At 43.4% G+C, this 22,079-nt stretch overlaps 1 protein-coding gene across 2 annotated transcripts in view; it reads right to left on the reverse strand.

Annotated features, from left to right (window-relative positions):
- ACVR1 (activin A receptor type 1) overlaps positions 1 to 22,079 on the reverse strand; it is a 63,952-nt gene that overhangs the window by 21,261 nt on the left and 20,612 nt on the right. For both annotated transcript variants that reach the window (XM_061446332.1, XM_061446322.1), the window contains exon 2: positions 8,616 to 8,689. In XM_061446332.1, coding sequence (XP_061302316.1) covers positions 8,616 to 8,682 — 67 coding nt within the window. In that variant the 5' untranslated portion in view covers positions 8,683 to 8,689. The remainder of the gene's footprint in view (positions 1 to 8,615; positions 8,690 to 22,079) is intronic.

Consider the following 22,079-nt stretch of genomic DNA (forward strand, 5'->3'; position numbering starts at 1 on the left):
CATTAGACAATAAACCCCTCTGTTTAAGGGAAGAAATATTACTTGCAGCTAAGCGTTGAAGAACCACCAAGTAGGAGCTAACAACACTGATTTAGCCATTGCAGCAGGGTAAAGATAAGAGCTTGCACCAAATACCAGTGCTATCTGCCCACTCCAAGCACTCAAATTCTAGAGTGTAGTGACATTTTACATGAACTTTCTCACATATGCTACTGCAGGTATGCAACATGAGAGGGTTATCTACACGGGGATGCTCAGCAGAAGAGAAATCCCTAACAAACAATACAAATTTAAAACAGATATGCTAAACCACATTAACTATTTCCACGTAAAAACATTCCCAAGCACTTTGGCAATTACCTTAATCAAATTAAGGCCATTTAGATTTGCAGTGGACATACCTACACAGGATTTAGTGGGTCTAAATACCCTGCTTGAAAAATAAATCTGGCCCTACTTTCCCAGGAAGGCAAGCCTTTGGGGAGTATCTTGCAAGTCTGAGTAACCATAGAGATAAAAAAGCAAGCAGCAGCACATACTAGCAGCAGGTACACCATCTCCCTTCCAATGCCAGAAGCTTCAGCTAAGTAAAAGGATAAACTTTTAACAGAATGTACAGGGTAGGATAGTAAATTTTTAAGTATCCTCGGCAAAGTGCTAGCCGAGATGGCTAGCTGGAAGAAACCGGCTTTCCCTGTGCCACTTTCAGGAACGGCACCTGCCTTTAAACATGCAGCACTAGATCACTCCAGTTCCTGCAGGAGAAGGAACCACCCTCAGCAAGCTAATGGAGAATGCTGGGAGCTCTTCAGTTTCCTCGAAAATGCAGGTACCTGCAGTGGTAAGCAGCCACACGCACTCACACAGAAGGCTAAGGCAATGAAAAAGTCCTGTCACACACACACACATCCTGTGGGACACACACGCTTACGGCAACTTAACTTATATTTACATTCTTCTTTTCCATTCTAACACACAAGAAAAATTTCCAGCCACACAAACAGTGGATGCTCTTAAAACGGGAACTAAGCATATCACATGTTGGACTTTTTCAAGCCTATCATTAGAGTTTGCCCACTGGGAATATAAGTCAGCTTGTTTCCTGCTTTGTTTTCTTCCCCTTCTTCCACAATGAACAAAAACACAAATATAAATTTTCATTTTTAAACTACTAACAAAAACAAAATTGGGGAAAGGATCCTGAAACCAAACAGTGTCACACTGATTTCAAGTACTGGAATGCACTGCACCAGTAACTTCACTAATTTTGTGGAACTTAAAGGAAAAAATATGCCAAACATTTCTATAATAAAATATGTTCCTTCTCCTCCCACAACAGCAGCAATAAAATACAACCGGTATTGTAACACACAAGCCCTTAATCTTGGTCCATCTGGCTGCAACTGCCACCGGCATTCAACGCCAAGACCCTATTTCCTCCCAAGGCACGGTCACAACTGCCTGAGAGCACAAAGAACTGTGCCTTCAGAAAGGACAGCCTTCCCCAGGATTTTGGTACCTCCCAGTGAGTGGGACATTCTTACTGTCACTGACAAAACACTGGCCTGTGGGACAGACCTAAAGAAGTTCACATTCTGGAGTAACACAATTTCAGCTATTAACTGACAGCAGAACAAGCTGCTATATGAAGGACAACTAAGCTACCACTGGAGATCCACACCAAGTCCACAAGGAAAATTAATCCATTTTGCAGCCTGATCCAGCCTAAATCTTCCCTCTTGACCCAAAGTCCCTTTCAGGTTGAGCAAACCTCACACAAGCCAGAGGAACAGTTTCTAGCAGAAACACCTCCCCTCATGTGCCACCTCTTGGAGGAGCTCAGCAATCTCCAAACAGACCAGAAAGCAACTGAACAGCCACAAGGCAGTTGATCAGTCCACACACAGCAAACTCGATACCCCTTACAAGCAATGAACTAAGGCACTGCAACTCCAAACACATTACCTGTGTTTTGGAAAGCCTGTCCTAGACTGAAGTCAGGGCAAGCGATCTAACATGATACAATGGCTCTGGATCTACTTAATAGACCAAGAAGACACAGCAACACTGACTATATATGTTAACTGCTGCAGATCCCAATGTTTCCAAGGGGCAATACAGATCAATTAGATGTAGAAATGACAGATTTCTGGTAAAGAACTCCTGGATTGGAAACAGAGATTCCCATAGATGACTGTTACTACTTCTTATGCCCAAACTGCTCCTTTCTTTATTTAGTTGTTTTTCCAACTCAACAGTATATTACCGTGAACTGGCCAGCCCTTCCCTTATTAACGCTCCTACAGTGCCACACTCCGCTTATTCAGCAAGACTTTATGAACAGCAAGGTTTATTCAGGCTGCAGAACCAGCCAAAGCCCTGACCATATCCCTCCTGCTCCTGTCTCCGTGGGCCATCAGTTGAGACAGAGCAGAGGTCAGACACCTGAGAGCAGACAGACGGGGCAATGCTTCAGTGAACACATACAAGCTGAACACTGTACTGCATCAACAAAGCACTCTCCCGTGCACAAACCCAGCTGTGAAGGGCTGGATATTTGCACCATATTTCCCCAAAGTGAAGCCAGCTGCACTTGCAGAGCATAGCTTTGTTGGCATAAGGCAAATCCACAGCAAAGGCAGAGCTGGACTGGGTGATGATACTTCTCCATGGCTCTTACGAGCAAGCAAATCTGCAGGACAGACAAGACCAGCAAATGAAACAGGCCAGTTACAGTCAAGAAGTTACGGCTGAAACACAACTCCTCCAACACACAGGCTCAGAGGTAAGTACCTGCTCAATAACAGTTCCAGGACTGGAAGGCTGTCTGGGTAGCTACATACACAGCAGCTAGACAACACAGGCAGGAAGCCAAGCTTAAGAATACTTCCATTACCTAAACACGTTTGCTGCATGTATTTTTTTCCATAATACAGAAACTCATTGCTGCACTTGTGGCATATATACCTTGTGCACAAACACAAAAAATCTGACTTACCACACAAAGATAGATATTTGCATCAATTTTCATAATAATGAACTAACAAACCAGTTACTGACAAGTGTCAACATTGAGTCTCCTGGTTTGGTTTTTTTTTTTTTTGCTTATTCACTTTGTAAAAGTCAACAGCTATGAGCACTGACTCTTCATTACCTAGGTATTTCAACAGAACAAGAACCAAGACACTCCACACAGCCCCAGCCAGAACCCATAGGGCACGAGAATACTGGTTAGTGATGGAAACCTACAGGTGCAAAGAAACACAGTTACTTCTGTGTGAAGTTTGTCACCCAACCAGTTACCAATCTGTAAACTTTGTTAACTGTTTGGGAAAATACCAAACTTCTCTCCAAGAAGCAATGATACACTACATATATTTCTGATCAACATGCCTGAATTTTGAGGTGATCTTTTCACATTCAGAAGAGTGATTAGTCAGGGGACACAAATTAAGAAGAAACGTCATCTGAACACACAGAAAATAAAAAATCTTTTTAAATAAATTGCCTAGAGAGCTTGTGCATTCTCCACCTTATGTGGACGTGCAGAACCTGACTGGACCTGGTCCTGGGTAACCAGCTGCAGCTGGCACTCTCTGACCAGCAGGGTTGGACTAAATGATCTCAAGGGGTCCCTTCCAACCTCAACAGTTATGCGATTTTCCATTGAACAACTATCACAATAGGCACTCAGCCTCATTTTCTTATTTGCATTACAGCAACACAGTTTACCTCTGACTTTGAAAAAGGCCTATGTTAACTGTGTGACAGTGCATTAATTTTGTGTGTCAGCAAACACTGCAGTAGTTTTTAAAAGCATAAAAATATTAAGAATACATATCACTAGAGTCTTGATTTTCTTACTGAAGACACAGTCTCTAATTACAAGACAAGTACCTTTTAAAGTAGGGCTTTAACAGTATCACACCACTGCACCACTACCGCATACCTTCCCTTTCAAAATTTCACATAATCATAAAATAACTCAAGTTGGAAGGGACCCATAAGGATCATCAAGTCCAACTTCCCGCTCTTCACAGTACTAAACTTTACCTCGCAGATAAAGATTAGCATACCCTACTACATAGATACAATACACACTTAGCTCATGCCTGCAAGTGTTCAGAAGGATAACCTACACAGCACCACAAGACCTCTTACTGTGTGGCTGAAAAAAAAGCCAGGTGGCCAAGGATGAACAGAGGTAAATGACCCTTAAACAAACCAGCCTTTTGCTCACCAAGACATGACTTTATTCTTCTTTATGAAAGAGTGAGGCAAAGCAAAAAGGAGCAACACCTTCAGCCACTAACTAGTGGGCAGAGAAGCTCCATCCAGTTGCCCTCCTCCAGGCCAGCCCACAGCTGTGCAGCAGGAAGGCGCCGTGCCTCCCTGGTCACATAGTGAACATGCACAGACACTGCAGTCATCAGCTAACCTCGGGCACACACAGCCAGTCCCAGTCCTCAGAACCACTGTGAGCCAGCTTCCCAGCCTGAGACCTCTCAGAGTTGTACTATGGCTGTTGCCCCCTAGCAGGCTTGCTGCTAGGCTTTGAGTGGGATCATACTTCCCAAATGGAAAATCCTGAAATCAAACCAGAAAGCTACAGTTCACCAGGAAGCCTTATTTCAGAGAGCTGCTGAAATCTCTAGTGGAATGAAAGGGACTTCATGCTCAAAGGCCAAAATATGTCAAAGCAGCAATATTAACTCCCTTTTTCAATAACTAGGATTGGGGGAAGAGATGGGATTTGCTAGGGCTTCATATCACAATGAACTGAAGATGAAGGAAAGCAGACCTGAAAAAATTACAGTACCTTCAGGGTCCATTTAACTGTAACTCAGTTCTTTTCTGGTGGATAGCTTCCCTTTATGATTCTTAGCCGTTTCAGAGAAACGGCAAGTAAGAAGCTTGTAGAGATGCCCGCTCAATTCAGAGTTTTATTTTCTCTATGTGTAAAGTAACAAGCAATACACAACAGCCATAATAATCACAGAATCATTTACGTTTGAAAATGGTTCTTAACATCGAGTCCCCCTTGCACTGCCAAATCCACCACTAAACCATTTTCATGTCATGTCCCTAAATCATGTCACATCTACACATCTTTTAAATACCTGCAGGGATGGCAACTCCACCACTTCTCTGGGCAGCCTATAATAATTGATTTTATATAGGATTTACTAATCTAACAAATGCCTTTGAGGTTTCCAGCATTAAGAAACAGCTGTTTAGCCTTATTACTGTTTTTCATCTTACAAAAACCCCTAAAACCAGGAAAAGCACAAGTGCTCTGGCCACTGACCATCAGTTATAAAGCTACAAGGTTGGGCAGATGGTGCCCACCTCTGCAGAGGGACACCCTCCTGAAGCCCAGCTGCCGGTGACAGAGTGAGGCTGCTCCCAAAGCCAGCTTTCCACCAGCCACACAGCAGCTTCTGGACTTCCAGTAGCTCCCAAACACTTCCTGGCTGTGGTGTGACACGAGACCCTTCTCAAACTGCTTACTTCTCATACCCAAGAGTGAGGCTGCGTTTGGCAGGGAAGCCAAGCTGCAAGAGGAGAGCATGGTCCAGATGCCTTCCCCCAGTCACTGGAGAAGGCAGCAGCATCTCCTGCACCATGCTCCTGACATGGCCATCGGGATTAGGAAACTCCATTGTGCACAGTTACCAGTAAGTGACAAACCCCATGCCTAAGCACAGGCATTGCATTATTTAGAAAGTGCTCTGCCTTAGAGCTTAGTTTCTTGGGAAATGAAAAGCCTTTTTCCCCACTTTACAGGGCTAATAAAGAAATAATACAGAAGCAAGCACTGCAGTAAACCTTTAGAACAAAAGGATTTTCTGGACACTCAAGTAGGGAAGTAATAAGTTTCTGCACTTGGAATTCTATACACTGTTTGGGTTTTTTGGTTGGGCTGTGGGTTGTTTATTTTAAAAATGGATCATGTTTAATCCCATCCTCTGAAGCCTAGCAGCAACACAGAACTAGTCAAATCTGCCTCTGAATGTTACCCAAAGCTATGCCCAGACATTTTTCACTCATCAAAAATGCACAAAAACACACAAAACCCCAAACCTAACACCCTCCCAAAAAAACCCAAACCCACAAATAACTTAACTGGTCCAAATCACAGTGAAAGTAAATGGACTGATCTGTTATGAAATACATGAGGGGGATCAGAAGGTTTTGTAACTTCTTGTTGTTTTGTGCAAAGGGAAGACAAATCAGTGCTCTGCCCCAAAACATTAGCTTTCAAAAGTATTCAGAAAAAGCACATGGGAAAGCACACTGGTCAGGGTGCACCAGCCCCACCGCCATGGCCTGCTCACAGGCAGCAGAGCATCAACTTCCATTCCCTCAAAGGATCTCCACAGGCATGCTCTCCCTTGATAGACAACCCTCTCCACAGGTTTGCACCTCTGGGCTTACCACATTTGCCCTAACACAGGCTGCTGGAACATAAGCACCAACCAGCACTTAGACACTCAGGGAACAAAGCAGTGAGTTCTCCCATTGCTCCCACCTGGTGAGGAAACCAAACCCTAGATGAAGAGATGTAAATAAAAGTTTGCTGAGGGGTCCATTAAGTATTTCTGCCCCCCCCAAACGCTCAACCACCAGCTCGGAATTAGGAAACTATTTCCAAAAGGAAACAACAGCACTACTACTATCAAACCCAAAAAGGGGGAAGAGCAGTATTGTTTACATGCATTGGACAAGTAACTGCTCACAGAAAAAGAAAACTCATCCTAGGAAGTATGGGGGGAGAAGAAGGGAGGGAATAAAGCAAGAAAAACAAAGCAAGATTGTTTTGTCTCTTCTACAAAGTCTTTCACAGGAGCTGTATCACTGTGAGAGAGAAACACAGGCCCAAATACATAAATCTACAGGAAGTGCTACTCGATAAGCATGGCAGCTCACATCACGAACAGGAAACTGTACACCTCCAGTTGGCACAGGCAGACAGGCAGCAAGAAGACATCTGTGCATCTCCACCCACATGCTCCACCCCTCCACGCAAACTCCATCCAAAGCCTGTTCCAGCTCCACATCTGGCCCAGCTCTACCCTTCCTCGCAGCTCAGCGAGGAATGATCCTGTACCTCCAGTCTTAGCTCACAGTCCCAGGAAAACAAAACCTTGGCATGGATTTAATTACTCTTTTCTTGCTGATCACTTACTGGCATGTTTTCAAGAGAAAGATAACACTGAAGCCCTAGAATCTACTTTCCTATTCTTAAGCTGAGTCAGGTCAAATCACTATGGTATGAACACCTGCAAGGTACCTTTAGTATGGTTGGATAGGTTGACAATACTGCCCTGTGTGCTGCACTGCATGGGCAGCACAAGTATCTGATTCCACACATTGAACAAGAGAAATTAACCAGAACTTCAGACATTAACAGGCACCTTTTCCCCATGTTTCTCTTCCCCATCTACTGCTCTTCAAGTTAAGGATGTAAAGACATGTGATTTAAGATTTTTAATATATAAGCAACTCTGAAAGCCAAAACAAATGTTTGAGAAGCAGATAGCTGCACTTCAAGAGTTGATAAGGTACACTGTGATAACTGCTACCAAACTTTATTTCAAGATACTGCTGTCTCAATAATATTAACAGTTTAACGTATTCTGACAAACGCTAATCCAATGTTCCTCCCTCTTTAAATTTTGTTTCCTATTCATAGACATGACTGAAGTCAACCACTAGACCTCCATGCATTTTTAATCTTGTCCTTCCACCATCCATTGTAATATTTAAAGTACTCTGCCTTTTATCATTTGCACCAACATTTGAAGATAAATGCATTTCAGCAGAGTAGTTCTGATAGGTATTTCACAAGGTAAATAAGAATAGATATGCCGTAACAAACACTAGATACACCTCAAGTCATGTAAATTTTAAAACTAAGAAAAGCAAGTTACTTGCAAAAAATCTTTATTCAGCATTTTTAAGAAGGCCACCTGCAAAGTAGCAATTATGCGTCTTTCAGGAGGTCATCTCCTAGAACATCCAAACCACCTTCAAATGAACCATTCCTGCCTCTCCATGGCAGTGGAAATACCCTTTCCTCATTTTGCAGAGGCAAATCTTAACACATTGTCATAAAACCTTGATGTGCACATAAGTGTGCAAACAGTTAACGAAGTAGCTGTTTTCCATATCCAGAAACCTTACTAGAGCAATCACAGAGAAGTTATCGAACACCCCACTAAATATGTCAAATAGCATTCCCACAGAAAAAAAAAAAAAAAAGAAAATCACTTTATGATAATGCAACACAACTGCACCTCAGCCCATGGGCTAGACAGATCTACTTGTTACGTAGCTGAATAATCTGCTGTTCAAGTAAGGCTTTCCAAACCCCACCCACCCCCAGCCCAGGACAGACCTAAGCCAATTGCACATGCTGTAATTTTTATACAGAAACAGGCAAAAAATGTCCTTTCAATGTAAAAGCAGATCTCTTGTACCTGAGAGGAGCCCGCCCATGCAGTCAGCTAACAAGGCAAGCGGGGTGCCATGAAGCCATGTCCAGCAGCTCCAGCAGCTGAGCCAGTGCTCAAACCCAGCTCTTCCACAGTACCACGACACACATCACTCACCCTGCCAGCTTGGAGAGGGAAAGGCCATCATGATCAGCACAGGAAGAATCATCACTCCATCTACCATTGTAGTGCTGCAGAAAGAGAAGAGACATGAGAGTTGTGTACACTTGCACTGCTGTCTTAAAACATAACCACCCCAAAAATCAGTGTTTAGCTATGCCTTTTGTCAGTTTATACAAAATTATACAAAATGCAGAGCAACCAAGGTTGACTGGTCCCTTTTTTGCTGTCTTGTTTCCCAATATCCTTCATTTAAAATGTTCATAAATTTACTGCAATTTCTTTTATTTTTATGGGTTTTTTTTGGTCACAGAAACATCACATGCAACTACACTGCATATCTGGAAGCATGCTACTATGAAAACAAGAACCCTCTCAGTCCCAAACAGGTATGTAAAATAGAAGAGACATTCTTTCAACAAGGTATTAAAAAGCCAAATTATTGTTATCTGAAAAAGTCTGTAAAACTGCATGTTATTTGGACATTGAGGGGAAAAACAGAAAATATCTCAGGGAACTCAGAACAACTTTAATCAGCAGAACCAATTGCTAGATGGCAAGATCAAGATGTATTTAAGGAAGACACCACTCTCAGAAGAGTAATTTCCCAGATTAAGCTGCTTTTCCAAGTATTTTCCTTTCAGCAGCCCAGCTTCATGTTCCTGCTGTTGAAGACAGGTAACTACATCTTGCATGAAAACACGCAGTTTCCAGCACATATGCAGAAGAAGAACATGCTGCCTTTAAAACAGTAAATAAAGGAGTGAATTCTCCTGTGCATTTCAGATCTTTTTCAGGATACTTGGTCTTTACAGGAAAAGGTGTTTTTTTTTATGGTGAAGTAAGAATTATTTAATAGGCTTCTGAAAAGAAGATTTTAAGAGTTTCTTAAACTCTGCATTTAACTGATCACCAATACGAAGGAATAGAGATTAACTACAGTAAACCTTTACTGGGATTTAATCCAACAAGCAGGGCTGGATGACTCAGAAAGGCTTGTCAGTCCTGTGCTACTTTGTTCCTATCAAGACTCTTTGGATAATAACATGCCATAATATTTCAGTTGAAAGCAGCAAAGTGACTCTCCTTGACCAAGGCACTGAGCCATTACCATTCTTCTTACATGTAAGTATTTGTCTTCATTTTTCAATTTAATTTTTCTGAAGCAGATGAAACTTAAAAACAAATTTTATATTGCCATTTTTCTTTCAGATATCTTCTGTTGCTTCCTTTTCAGATCGTTAGCCGACTGATTAAGTGCTGGGTGATGAAAGCCAAGCCATTTACTACATTTGTTTCCTGACACAGATTTGTTTTGCAGAATATGAGAAACATTTTGGTAATTGCTTCACCATCAGTTAAAATCATCAAAAATTTCTGAACGCAAGTACTCAACTTCTGTCCTTAAGAGAAGGGATGAGGCAGTGCTCACCGCAACCTCCAGGAGTTTCAAATATCCATTCAAATATCCATTCACCAAGTGACTTTGCCTTCCTCATTCCTGATACACATCAATGCATTCTTAACACATGCTAATATTTAACCTTCAACAGTTACGCTGGAAACATGATGAAGTTACACACAGCATGATCACTGAGCCATCCAGTGCAAAAAGTTTAAAACAACAGCTCAGAGGGGCCTGTTGCTCCCAAGGTGGGTGGCTGCAGGACCCGACAGCAATGCTGTCCTTCCTCCTCAGCCCCTACGTGTGCTTCCTGGGGCTGAACAGCTTACACCAGCATTTTCCTCAGCATTACACCAGGTAACTCTCTGCAAGTCTAGACAAAGGTGGCTCATGAGACATGCCCTCTTTCTTTCAGCACATCAATGGTTCAAAGAGCAGAGGCAGAACACTTTGATTTTAATGATGCCGGCCCACAGCCGCAGCAGAGCTGGGGCAAGCCAGCTGCCCTAGAGGCTGCTGGGCCGAGGGGAATGCATGGCGAGCCCGGCAGGAACTGGCAGCCCCAGTCTACCTGGAGAGCCCTTCAGACAGGAGGGACACTGAGCACAAGGGAAAAGAGCTTTAAAAGAGACAAAAAATGACTTTAACAACAGAGCACGTTAAGAGTTAAACAGCAGCATGTCGCTCACACGCAGAGCGGCTGCGAAGTTTTTTTTACAGATTCCTGGCTGCATCCTCCATGCTCAATTAAAAAGCAACAGGGGTTGTTATCTGCTGGTGGGGAGCCATCATACCACCTCCAAAACTGCAGGTCAGCTCAGAGACCTGCACACACTGCAGCCTCCCCTCCACCAGCTCCCTCCCTCCTCCCAGCACCCACCATGTTGAAGTCCCCCCCACCCCTGGCCCCTTTTTCAACCCTTTCTTCCTGCCTAAAACTGGCTGAAGCCAGGAAGGACCTGCAATGAGTTCAGTTCTGCTCTGTCAGGAAAGGAGGCTGAACACAAGAAACATGAGCTGGCTTGAGTGCAGGAATTTAAAATATAGGAAGCGGACAACAGCATGGAAACCAGGAAAACGCTACAAGTTGTATGCGCCTATTTATTTTCTTTTCCATTTATTTCTATTCCCTAAAAGATGTTTTTATATCTATTCACAAACCCCTGCCCTGCATTTTTCATGGGAAGGAGGAGGAAGCAAATCCAACCTGCATTCCCCTAAAGAGACAAACAACCTTCCACAGCTACAATGAAGGAGTATTGGAACACTCAAGTTGATAAAATGAGCTCCCCATCCTCTGATTCCACACATCCCACATCCAAACCAGTATGGGTTGAGACAAACTGCAGTTCAGCAAATACGAGGGATTTTTACCAGTCCTCACCAAAGTGATCAAATAAGGAAAAAAAGCCACAAAACCACAGTAAAAGTCATTCTTAATCCCTCATCCACAACACTCTTCAGAATTCCTCTTCAACCAAGCCCAACTATGACTTCATTGAGTAACACACCTGAAATTACACCACATTTTTTGTTAAATGTATTTAAGTGCCCAACAGAAGAAAGGCTGTCATCCTTCCCCTGCCCCACAGCTGCAGGGGAGCTGCACACCCTGAAGAGGGGAAGCCACCTGAGGGGACCTGGCACGCAAGCACCAGCAGGAGCTGAGTCAGGGACTGCTCAGGTCTGGATCCTGGTCCTGTGGGTCAGGACCAGCTTGCCCAGTGCCTGCAGAAAGTCCTGCCAAAGGACCCCACACTCAGTCCTGCATTAGCAAGCAAGTACTTGTGCAAGCCTCTTTGGTAGAGTTACTTTTATGAATAGACTTTCCCCATTATAAATGCAAACAACAACAAAATCAGACTATTATCAGGCATTACACATTTCACAGCATGCACGGTCCTCTCAAACAAAGAAGCCAAATACTAAAAATTTAAACCCTGTCTCTATGAAACTTTGTTCCTGTAGACACTAATTTTCCCCAAAGCCTCAAAGAATATTTTGCCTCCTTTTGCTCAGAAGTGCTGCGCATACTTACAGCAGCCTATAAAAAACCCATCCTGCATATACTTATCGCCAATTGAAATCCTGTGCCATGTATGTGCGGATTCTGTAAAGCTCTGTGGCTTCTGGCAAGCTGCCCATGCAGCCCTCAGCAGGCCACAGCCCAGTTACACCACCTCAGCCAGGTCTGCAGACACTGGGAGACCAAAGGAGAGGGAGCCTCTACCCAATACTGATTTTCCCCTTCAATTCCACTCTAAAAATTAAAAGCTATAAATAAAATTCCTCACTACATCAAAGGCATGTCAAGTCCTTAACCCCTGCTTCAAGACAAGGGAACATTTCAAGTGGCAGCAGGCAATGTCTGCTCTGAGACCAAGCCGTTACCCAGTGCCAGCCGACACACTGCTTGGACAGCTGAAATCCTGCCAGGATCTTGGGAGAGGTGTCACTGTCCCTTGCTGGCTGCCATTTTGCTCAGGGTATGCTGTATCTGCCACGTGCCTGTTAAATCAGCAGTTAAAAATAAGCCTGGAAGCATGCAGATTGCAAGGGGGTCGTGGGATGTGGGCTGGGAAGGCCCTCTCCAGGGATCCCACTGGGCACCAGCCCCGCTCAGACCCACCGGAGGTGCCAAGAAGGGAATGGAGCCATGGTGTCCTGCAGCTCTCAGAGGTTTCTGGTTTTCACACTCATCTGCATTTCCCTTTCAGGTTACCCCAGCTGCAAACTGCAGACACAGCAGAGGATGAGTTTAAAGGTCCTGATTCCATTGCTTAAAAAAAAAAATGACTTTCACAAAAATCAAGACAAAAACAATAAAAACAACCCCCCACACACACACCAAAACATAAAAACAGTAACACATATGTATGAACCAAAATCTGGCTCTGGTGACACAAGCAATCACATCTCTTCCACTTACTACTTGTTTAGAAAGAAAACAGAGGAACAAAACATTCTTTTATAAAACTCCATGGCAAGTTGCTATGAATCTAGAGGTACATAAGATATCCACTTACTGTCAGGTGTTTGAATTCATGAGAACGTTTTCTAAAGGGGAAGACTAGGATTTAATCCAGAAAGAGAAAGAGGAACTAGAAAGCAACCAGCAAAACCACACAATTTATTTTCCTTTCTGGACATACCAATCTTCACAGCGACTTACCCATGACTCCTCAGCACATCCTGCAGCCCTCTCAGCTGCAGAAGCCACCAGAGGGCATTCCCACCAACACCACCTGGGTCAAACCAATCAGGGCCATGTTGCAGAGCTAGAGGCAGGAAGCAGCAACTGTGTACACCCATGTACAGTGAAAAGAAGGTAATTTGGTTTTAACTTTTTCCTACAGAAGCAAATAAGAAAACCTGAAACTTGCTACAGGTCACAGTGGAAAAGTCTCTTTTAAAGCAGCAGCTAACAGATTTTCAAACAACTCTTCTGTGAAGTTCAGGCAACAAGGTGAACCTAGCTCCAGAGCAGGCACCTCGTATCTACTCTGAAGTCAGCTTTGGACTCCAAAGAAGGAATCAGTTAAACAGTTCTCAGAATCCTAAATGAACAGTAAAAAGCATATCATATGGTAGATAGAATACTTTGTTAGCATACCCAACTTAACATACCAATGTGCAACTGTTTTTTTAGATAACTGCTGTAATTCTTACTGTTTGCATTAATAAAGTCCCAATTCAATTAAAAAAATCCATCCTGAAAGCCACAATAACTTTTGTACTTTCACAGCAAATGGAAATCACTTTCTCTTTTCTTCCTAAGAAAACTATTTGTCTCCTGCCAGATCATTCCTTTACAGCCTGACAGCAACGTGGGGGTGAGGGAAACCTCAGATCCAGAGCTGGGAGTCTTGAGATCACTGCCACAACAAGCCACAGGGGAGAGCAGAACCAGGAGCTAAGATGACATGGAACACCCCAACAGCAGCACAGGCTGTGGAGGTGTTTAGTCTCCAATGACACCACACAGATACAGAGCAAAGACCATGCCAGACAAAAGAAAACTCCAATTAGTGAAGAAATTAAAGATTACAATTCATCTCAATATGACAAAGACATGGGAACATGAACCATTAGAGGCGTTCAGACTTTTCTGATGAGATCAGAGGCACCCACACTATCACTGACAGTCCCAGTGGCACCCTGCCAAGAGCCCAAGGGCTGTACATATTTTGCATGTACCTCACCAGATTTGTATCAAAAGAAAACATCCATAATGCTGGATTGTAATTCTACCATCCACACAATAGCCACACACAAGCTAAATTCATCAACAGCTGTGTCTTTAGAAGGAAAGCCGTACATTCAAAAGCAGTAATTCACTGCTTGCTTTTTTCTTCTTTTAATTGAAACTCACACAAGCTAACTAACAACCTCAGAACAGCCCACACAAAGGCATTCCTAACGTCAGAGAACGGCAACCCTGCGTATTCTTTCTGAAAGTCTAAACTTTGTTGCCAGAATTCAGCAAGATGGAAGCCAGCCACAAACTCCATTTGGCATCCACCTGCAAGCGCACAAGGCACACATCAATACGCTTCAGTTCAAGAAAATCTGCAAAAGATTGCCACCTTGAAAGGCTGAATGTCTTGGATTCAAATAACAGAGAGTGAAGTGTGCAAGACACTGGTTCTCCTACACTCTTATTCAAAGCAAGTATCACGACACTGCTGAATAAAAATAAAACCACCAGGAGGAAAACAATCCATACAATGTAAAATATCACGCAAGTTACTTTTTATGAAGTTAATAGCTCTGAATATGCCCATGAAGAGCCACTCCTTAGGTTCTTAGAAGAAAATGAAAGAGGTAACAAAGAACAAGTGCCACTTATAGAAACAAAATCCTGTTTGGTCTCCCTCCTGGCACATGCCAGTACAAATCCATTTATTGCCTATGCTGTCACCCAAAGGTTCCAGCTGACACACCAACTGCAGAAGTGACATAGCATGGGATCACAAATAATAAACATTCACAGTGTCAGGGTGGGCAGGGGGGACAGACACATGACAACACAGAGGGACAATACAACCACTTACCCAAGAGAGATAAAAATAACTTACCTAGGCAAAGAAGTGAACCCAAAGCAGCACCAGCCCCTTCCCAAGTGGGATGGGGAGGCATGGGTCACACACACAGAGCTCCTCCTTTAATGGGGGGGAAGGCAGAGCTCCCTGGTGCTCACAACGGGGCAATTCCCAGGGAACAAGCCAAGCAGCTGAAGGCCCAGTATTCACAAGGGGCACAGAACAGACCAAAAATAATGCTAGCTTCCCCATGCGGGTCAGCTGGTAAACAGGGGGACTCACAACCTTGTATGTGGGCTGGGGACAGCTGTATGAATTTCAAGGAGGCTAAGTGCCGGGTCCTGCACAACCCCATGCCATGCTACAGGCCTGGGGAAGAGGGGCTGGAATGCTGCAGGGTGGAAAAGGACCTGGGGGTGTTAGTTGACAGATGCTGAATACGACCCAGCTTGTGTCCAGGCAGCCAAGAACATCCCGGCTTGTATCAGCAATAGTACAGCCAGCAGGACTAGGGCAGTCATAGGCCCCTTGTACTGGGCACTGCTGAGGCCACACCTCAAATCCTGTCATTCATTTTGGGCCTCTCACTCTTAAGACAGACATTGAGGTCCTGAAGCATGAAGGGCAACAAAGCTGGCAAAGCGTCTGGAGCACAAGTCTCATGAGAAGCAACTGAGGGAACTGGGTTTGTTCAGCCTGGAAAAAAAAAGGAGGCTCAGGGGAGACGTTATTGCTCTCTACAAATGCCTGAAAGGAGACTATAGTGAGGTTGGGGTCTGTCTGTTCTCCCAAGTGAAGAGTGGTAGGATCAGAGGAAACAGCCTCAAGTTCAGTTTTCAATTCCTTACCCAAAAAAGAGTTGTTCAGCACTGGAGCAGGCTGCCCAGGTGGAGTCATTATCCCTGAGGGGTTTTAAAAATATGCACATATGGCACTTAGAAACGCTGCTTAGTGGTGGGCTTGGCAGCGGTGGGTTAGCAGTTGATCTTAAATTGCCTAAACAGTTCTATGATTCTATGTGGGCAGCAGAACCTGTGTGGCTGAAGGAGACAGAAGTGGCTTGTTAGGAAGTCCAAATATGAAGATTTGGGTTCTGTGTAGGTATTGCATCAATACAGGTGTCTTATGCAACCCAATATTAGATGGCTTACTGAAATGATGAAATAAGCACAGCCATTTTTAAATTGATTTAAAACCCTCAATATATATTGCAAGTTCCTGGTGCCTTTGAAGACATGTGCATGTCTTTCCATAGCATTTACTGCCTTGCAGGGTAAATAAATTCACCAGGAGGCAGCTATCAAGGATTAACATTGCACCATGGAATAGCTTTCCTCTTCAGAGCCTGCACAGAAGCATAACTTAAACATGCTCATGTTCATATGGTTCATTAATTATGTCATCGCTATGAGCATCTTGGAAGTTAGGTATGGAATTCCAAATGTGCAAATAACCAGCTACACATGGTTTCATTTATACAGGCAAATTAACAGACATCAAATTGCAAGCAGTACCATGAAACAGTCAAGCAAAGAATCAAGCATGCAGTAGCTTCATCTGAAGATACATTTGCCTGAGGCATCGAGTAGGTATCAGTTGAAGACATTGTTAGATATACATGAATTATTGTGGCTTCTCACACATTTCAAACATAAACAAAGATGTTATTATACTACCTATGTCTTACTGCTACACAGGTATTATTACTACATGGCACACAGACAGTTCCTACCAGAGGGCAACACTGCATTCTGTAATTGCCATGAAAAAGGCCCCATTGCACAGCTGCAAAGTTTTTTGGACATTTCAGCTGTAGACAGCCTTCGGTAGCACTCACTTTGCTAAGGCCATTCCAAGTGTCCACACAAACTGGAGACAATTTCCATTAATATCTGGCAACTTAATTTGTGTGGGGCCTTGGGCATAAGAGGCAAGCAAAATGTCCTTTCAAATCCTGCTGCAAAACACACTACTTTTCCGATACAGCTGTTCAGAAGCCAGAATCTGCTGTTAGATCTCAGCACAGAACTTCCAGTGAAGTTATAAACTCCTCTAAACAGTAAACCAGCGGTGAATAAGACCCAAACACAAATATTTTCGACTGACAAATTATCAGAAATCACCTGTAAAAGATGTTTCTGTGGTCTTCAGAAAGTCACCACACAAACCCAAAATGAGCACAGTAACAGCTACTTATCTTAACTTACTCAAAGTCTACCTCTTTGAGACTTAGCCCGCTTTCATCCAGCTAGCAATACTTTATTTATTAAAGATTTTATCTGTGTAGTATGTGACGAAGGAGCACAGGGAAGAACACACTTTCTCAGCTTGCAGGTGTTTCAGAATTGCCTGTCAAACACTGTTTCTATCCCGTCCTGGGTGTGTCTGTCTTGACAGGTGAGAAAAACAAGAAGCATGGGCAGAAACACTGAGCCTAGATCATAGCTGCATAGAAGGGGCATATAGTCAGACAGAGGATCAGAGTAAGGTTTTATTAGGATATTGTTTCACAACCAGTTTGGACCCGTCTAAGACATAGGGAGTGCCAAAACTGGTCATCCAATCACATCCTTAGCTCTCTGCCATCACACTAGGCAGGCTCCCACCCCTCCACTTGGCTGCAGTGATTTCAAGGCCATGGGATAAGCCAGATGAGGCCACTGATCAGACCACACACTGTTTAGTCTTCACTGTGACTAAACATGTGAGGCTCAGCACAGCAGTGCAATGGTGCCAGTGCTAGCAGAGGAGAGGTGGTGGGAACACAGCTCCTCTCAGAGATGGGCATCCCTTCAGTGGCAGCAAAATCTGAGGTTGATAAAACACATATACCCCATAACCCCAAACCCAACCAATGATGCTGAAAACACGCCTTCAGTTAAGACACACATCAGGGTCTTAACTGCCCCCTAGCCCTCCAAATTAAACATCTTTTAAAAGCAAAATCCTAACTACCTGCCAAGTAAACGAATATTTTCATCAGAACATTCCTCTAGGTTTTTTGGGGTTTAGTCTAAAACAAAGCTCCCAATTTTTTTACTCGCTTTCACTCTCCTTTTGCCAAGCAATTGTAAGCTCCCCCTCCTAACACAGGCTCGGTTCGGCACAGCACCCTCCTAGCAGGCTCCTCCTTGCCTGTTCATGAGAGCCCTGAAGGGAAAGCTGCTGGTATATCCCCAAAATATATCCCCTTGCTCCTGAAAACCTGAACACCCCAGTCAACCCTGGGAAAGTTTCAGAAGGAGGCCTGTGAGACAGGATGACAGAAGTTCTCTCTGCCCTGCAGTCCTACCAGATGGTCAAATACCTTGCATCACTTTGGACTGACACCAAGTATTAAAACCGCTGCACTTATGTCAAGCCCTGCAAAAGTCCACGGTTATGTCACAGTTTGTGTACACTACCAAGACAGTGAACATGGCTCTGCGCTACAGTTTAACTCTTCCAGAGACTTGCATTACAACCTTAATAAAAACCTGGAGACAGCTGAAATTGGGATCCAAGTAAGATCAATGACTATTAATCTAAGATCAGGATTTTATAAGCTTTCCATTAATTATTTATATATTACACAGATTGCCTGTTAAAAGTTTCTTGCGGAACATTTCAGAAATGCTTCAGTTGTGTTGGCTGAAAACTAATCTTTAGATTCAGTATCAATAAAAATCCTATTTTTTCCCCTCAAAAAAAGTTGTTTTTTTTTTTTTTTCCAATTCTGTTCTCTTTTGCTTTTATGCAGATTTTAAATGCACATTCTTTGCCTTAGGTTGGTTTTCTGGGTTTGGTTTTTCTTCCAGTAGAGAAGCTAGGGTCTGATTATGTTATGTGAATACCATTTAAAGACCATCTGGAAAGCCCTGCTGAAAGATAAGAAATGTAGTCTGGTTGCTACAAATGTATTAATTAAGCAGTGTCTCATTACAGTCTAGCTCTGTTTTCACACATGCAGGGACCCTAAGATGTGCAAATGTTTTTTTGTTTTCAGCCTCTAATGTTATCAGGCCAAATCATTCAGAGCCAAACTCCGGGAGTTGATGGGGCTGCTGGAAGCTCCTTCACTGCCACAGGACTTGTCACGATTATCTCTATCGGTATTCCACCACCAGCAAGGACCCTCATTTGCACATCTCTACTCCCAGTGGGATTTTGCCTGCCTAGGTAAATCTGAGCCTCTGCAATTATTTTCACATGGCTGTGACCACAAGAATACTCTTACATCCAGCCCCTTAGCCCAAGCACCCTAACCAGAATGCAACTTGTCCATTCCAATGGCAGAATGTAAGTGCAGCCTGATGCAGCAAACACACAGCCGTTTGCTAAAATAAACCCACCAAATCTATAAAAATGAGGACGGGAGAGCAGGACGTGCAGAGGCACAACAGTACACAGTTGCTGGGTGGAGAGAGCTGCTGTGCCAGAACTGCCGGAGCAGCCCTACAACGCGTGCCCCTGCATGTCACCATGGTGAGGGGCACAGAAGAGAGAGCGGACTCCAGGACAGCCAGGCTTTACACCCCCAGCTCGCTGCTCATGGATTACACTGGGATTAGAACAGCATTCTTCAGGAGCTATGGGCTTCTACAAAGTAGGAAAGGTTAAGGGATATGGAAAAAAATCAGGTATTTGTACTACGTACCACTTAAAGCTTCACTGTTCCCAAACACCAGTGAGCCAAGGAAGCCAAATACAAATTAACAAAATATTTTTAGAACAATCAGACTGAGAACAGAAGTTCCTAACACTCCACAGGCACGTGTCGCTGAACAGCCTTTCATCTCATCAGATTCTTTCATTAAACTGTTACTTTGGAATCCAAAGAGCTGAATGCAATTAGCAATCCAGAGAAGAAGGAAACACCCTGCTGCACAAGAAAGTAAAATTCCTCAGAGATTATATTACACCACCTCAGAATTTTAACAATACTGTTCGACAATTTGGTCTTGCCTGTTTGGACAGGCTGGAGATGTATTATTCTGTTCTTAAATACAAAGTACAAGCAAAACCAAGTTATATTACAGGCATGGTGGTCCTCAACCTTTCTTCTTCTGCTGACATCATGCAAATTAGACAGTACTGTGCAGAGACATACAGAACCTTAAAACATAATCTCAGTCATCACTTTACAACAAATATAACCCAAAACTGATTTTAAGGAGCTAGTACGATAAAGGGCAGTTGGGTTTTTCCATCCTAGAACTCTCCAATATTTGTCCACCCCCTCACCCCCCCACCCTGCAACACCAACCTTGAAGTTACCTCTGCTGCTGTTCACAGCTTTACTCTGTTTCACCCTCCACCACAATCCTTTCCCATTGCTCTGCTCCAGCTCCCTTAAGGCATACTTGCAAGCTGTTCTTCTTTCTCACCTGAGGCTTCATAAGGCTCCATAACCTCCACCACAGGTCCCTGTTCTGCTCACATTTTACCTGTGGCAACCCCACCTGCCAACACTAATCCAGCTAACATTCAGACCTATATGCTAAAACAGCTTGAGAGTTTTCTTTCCAAATCACTCTGCCCTGACATTGCTCAGCTGCTGTTTTAGCTGTGTCTGTCTTGATCTCACAGGCAAACATCTGTGCCTCTCCCGGTAACAGAACTATCCTTTCACAGTCACAGAACTATTCTTTCACAGTCACAACTGACATTCATCACTGCCACCCTACACAACTCTCAGCTTAATAATCGGGCATATTGTCACCCCTCCCTACATCAAATTTATTCCAAATATATACAAAATATACAATTCTGACACTTCCTTCCAGAGCTGTTAAGTGTTCATTTTCCACCTATTCAGCTGTAGACTTTCAAATTCACACACAGCCTTGCCAAACCTGACCGTATGTATTTTCAGAGAACTGTTCCATATATTTACCCAGACTTCTGTTTTAATTGGTGTTACAGATACCAGAAGCAATCGATCAAATTACTATTTAACAGCTAAATTACTGTGGCTGACCTCTCACATACTCCTAGCTGCAAATATGAAGGAAAACAAAACCCAAAATTCTCTTTACAGACAAATCTAGCTTTGGATCCCTGAATGAAGAACCATCTAAGAACAACTCATCTATCATCATGTAGAAATGAAGCCATACTCTTCATTAAAGTGAGCTTATGACACACATCCACTGGTGATTTCCAAGGTTCTTCATCTCCAAACAGAGCATTCAGCCATGATTGTTAACAGAGCAGGCTGAAGACAATTAAGTCAAAAATAACCCTCACCAACTGCTTCTGAAGGAAGCACCTAAATATGCTTTGGGTCAACAGCCCTCCTCACTAATGGGAAGTGATGGAGTAAGAGACTGTTCTGAATAGGATACAAGACAGCACTTGTTTGTGCAGAGCAAGTGACCACACCACTTTCTTTTCAGCGTCAGGAAATATCTGGCATAAAGCCAAATGAATGAGATGGAGAAAGCACAAGTTAAAGGAGCAAATATACTTCCCTGGAAGTATCCCCTGGATAGTTATTGTCATGAACCTGTGAGCATAGACAATAATACTGATTAAAAGGTCCAATAGTCAGTATGAAAAGATTTCCAGGTGCTTACTGCTGCTCAGTGGAAATGGAAAGCGAGATCAGTCAGAAAGGCCAGATCTACCTCCACAGAAATGTCAAGTTTTCACCTATTTCCTGCTCACAAGACAGGCTCCTCCGAGTTTCATGCTGCAAAATTTTCCACTCTACCAGCAACAAAACACAATCTCAGGTTCTCACCAGTGTGGATCTAATTCCAAGTGCTCTGAAGTTATCAGGAACACCATTGTAGAGGTAACGCCATGTCTGCCTATGAGCATTCAGTTAGGTGAGAAATCATCTTAGCTTCAGCTGGACTAGATGCTAGGGAAACCACAATAAAGTGGACTGAGGCATCCAAAATTATTCTCAGAAAATAGGCCAGACCAGGCATGAAAACATCTGGGCTTGGCTTGAATCATGAACCACATGAGCAAGACACCCCACTGCTGCCTCCAGGCAGCAGAGCTAAGGAATGCAGAGCAGCACAA

This window comes from Pezoporus flaviventris, unplaced genomic scaffold (assembly GCF_033815535.1).
Source record: "Pezoporus flaviventris isolate CSIRO_AGI_PZ_B2104156 unplaced genomic scaffold, CSIRO_AGI_Pfla_v1 ptg000001l, whole genome shotgun sequence".
Taxonomy (NCBI): domain Eukaryota; kingdom Metazoa; phylum Chordata; class Aves; order Psittaciformes; family Psittacidae; genus Pezoporus; species Pezoporus flaviventris.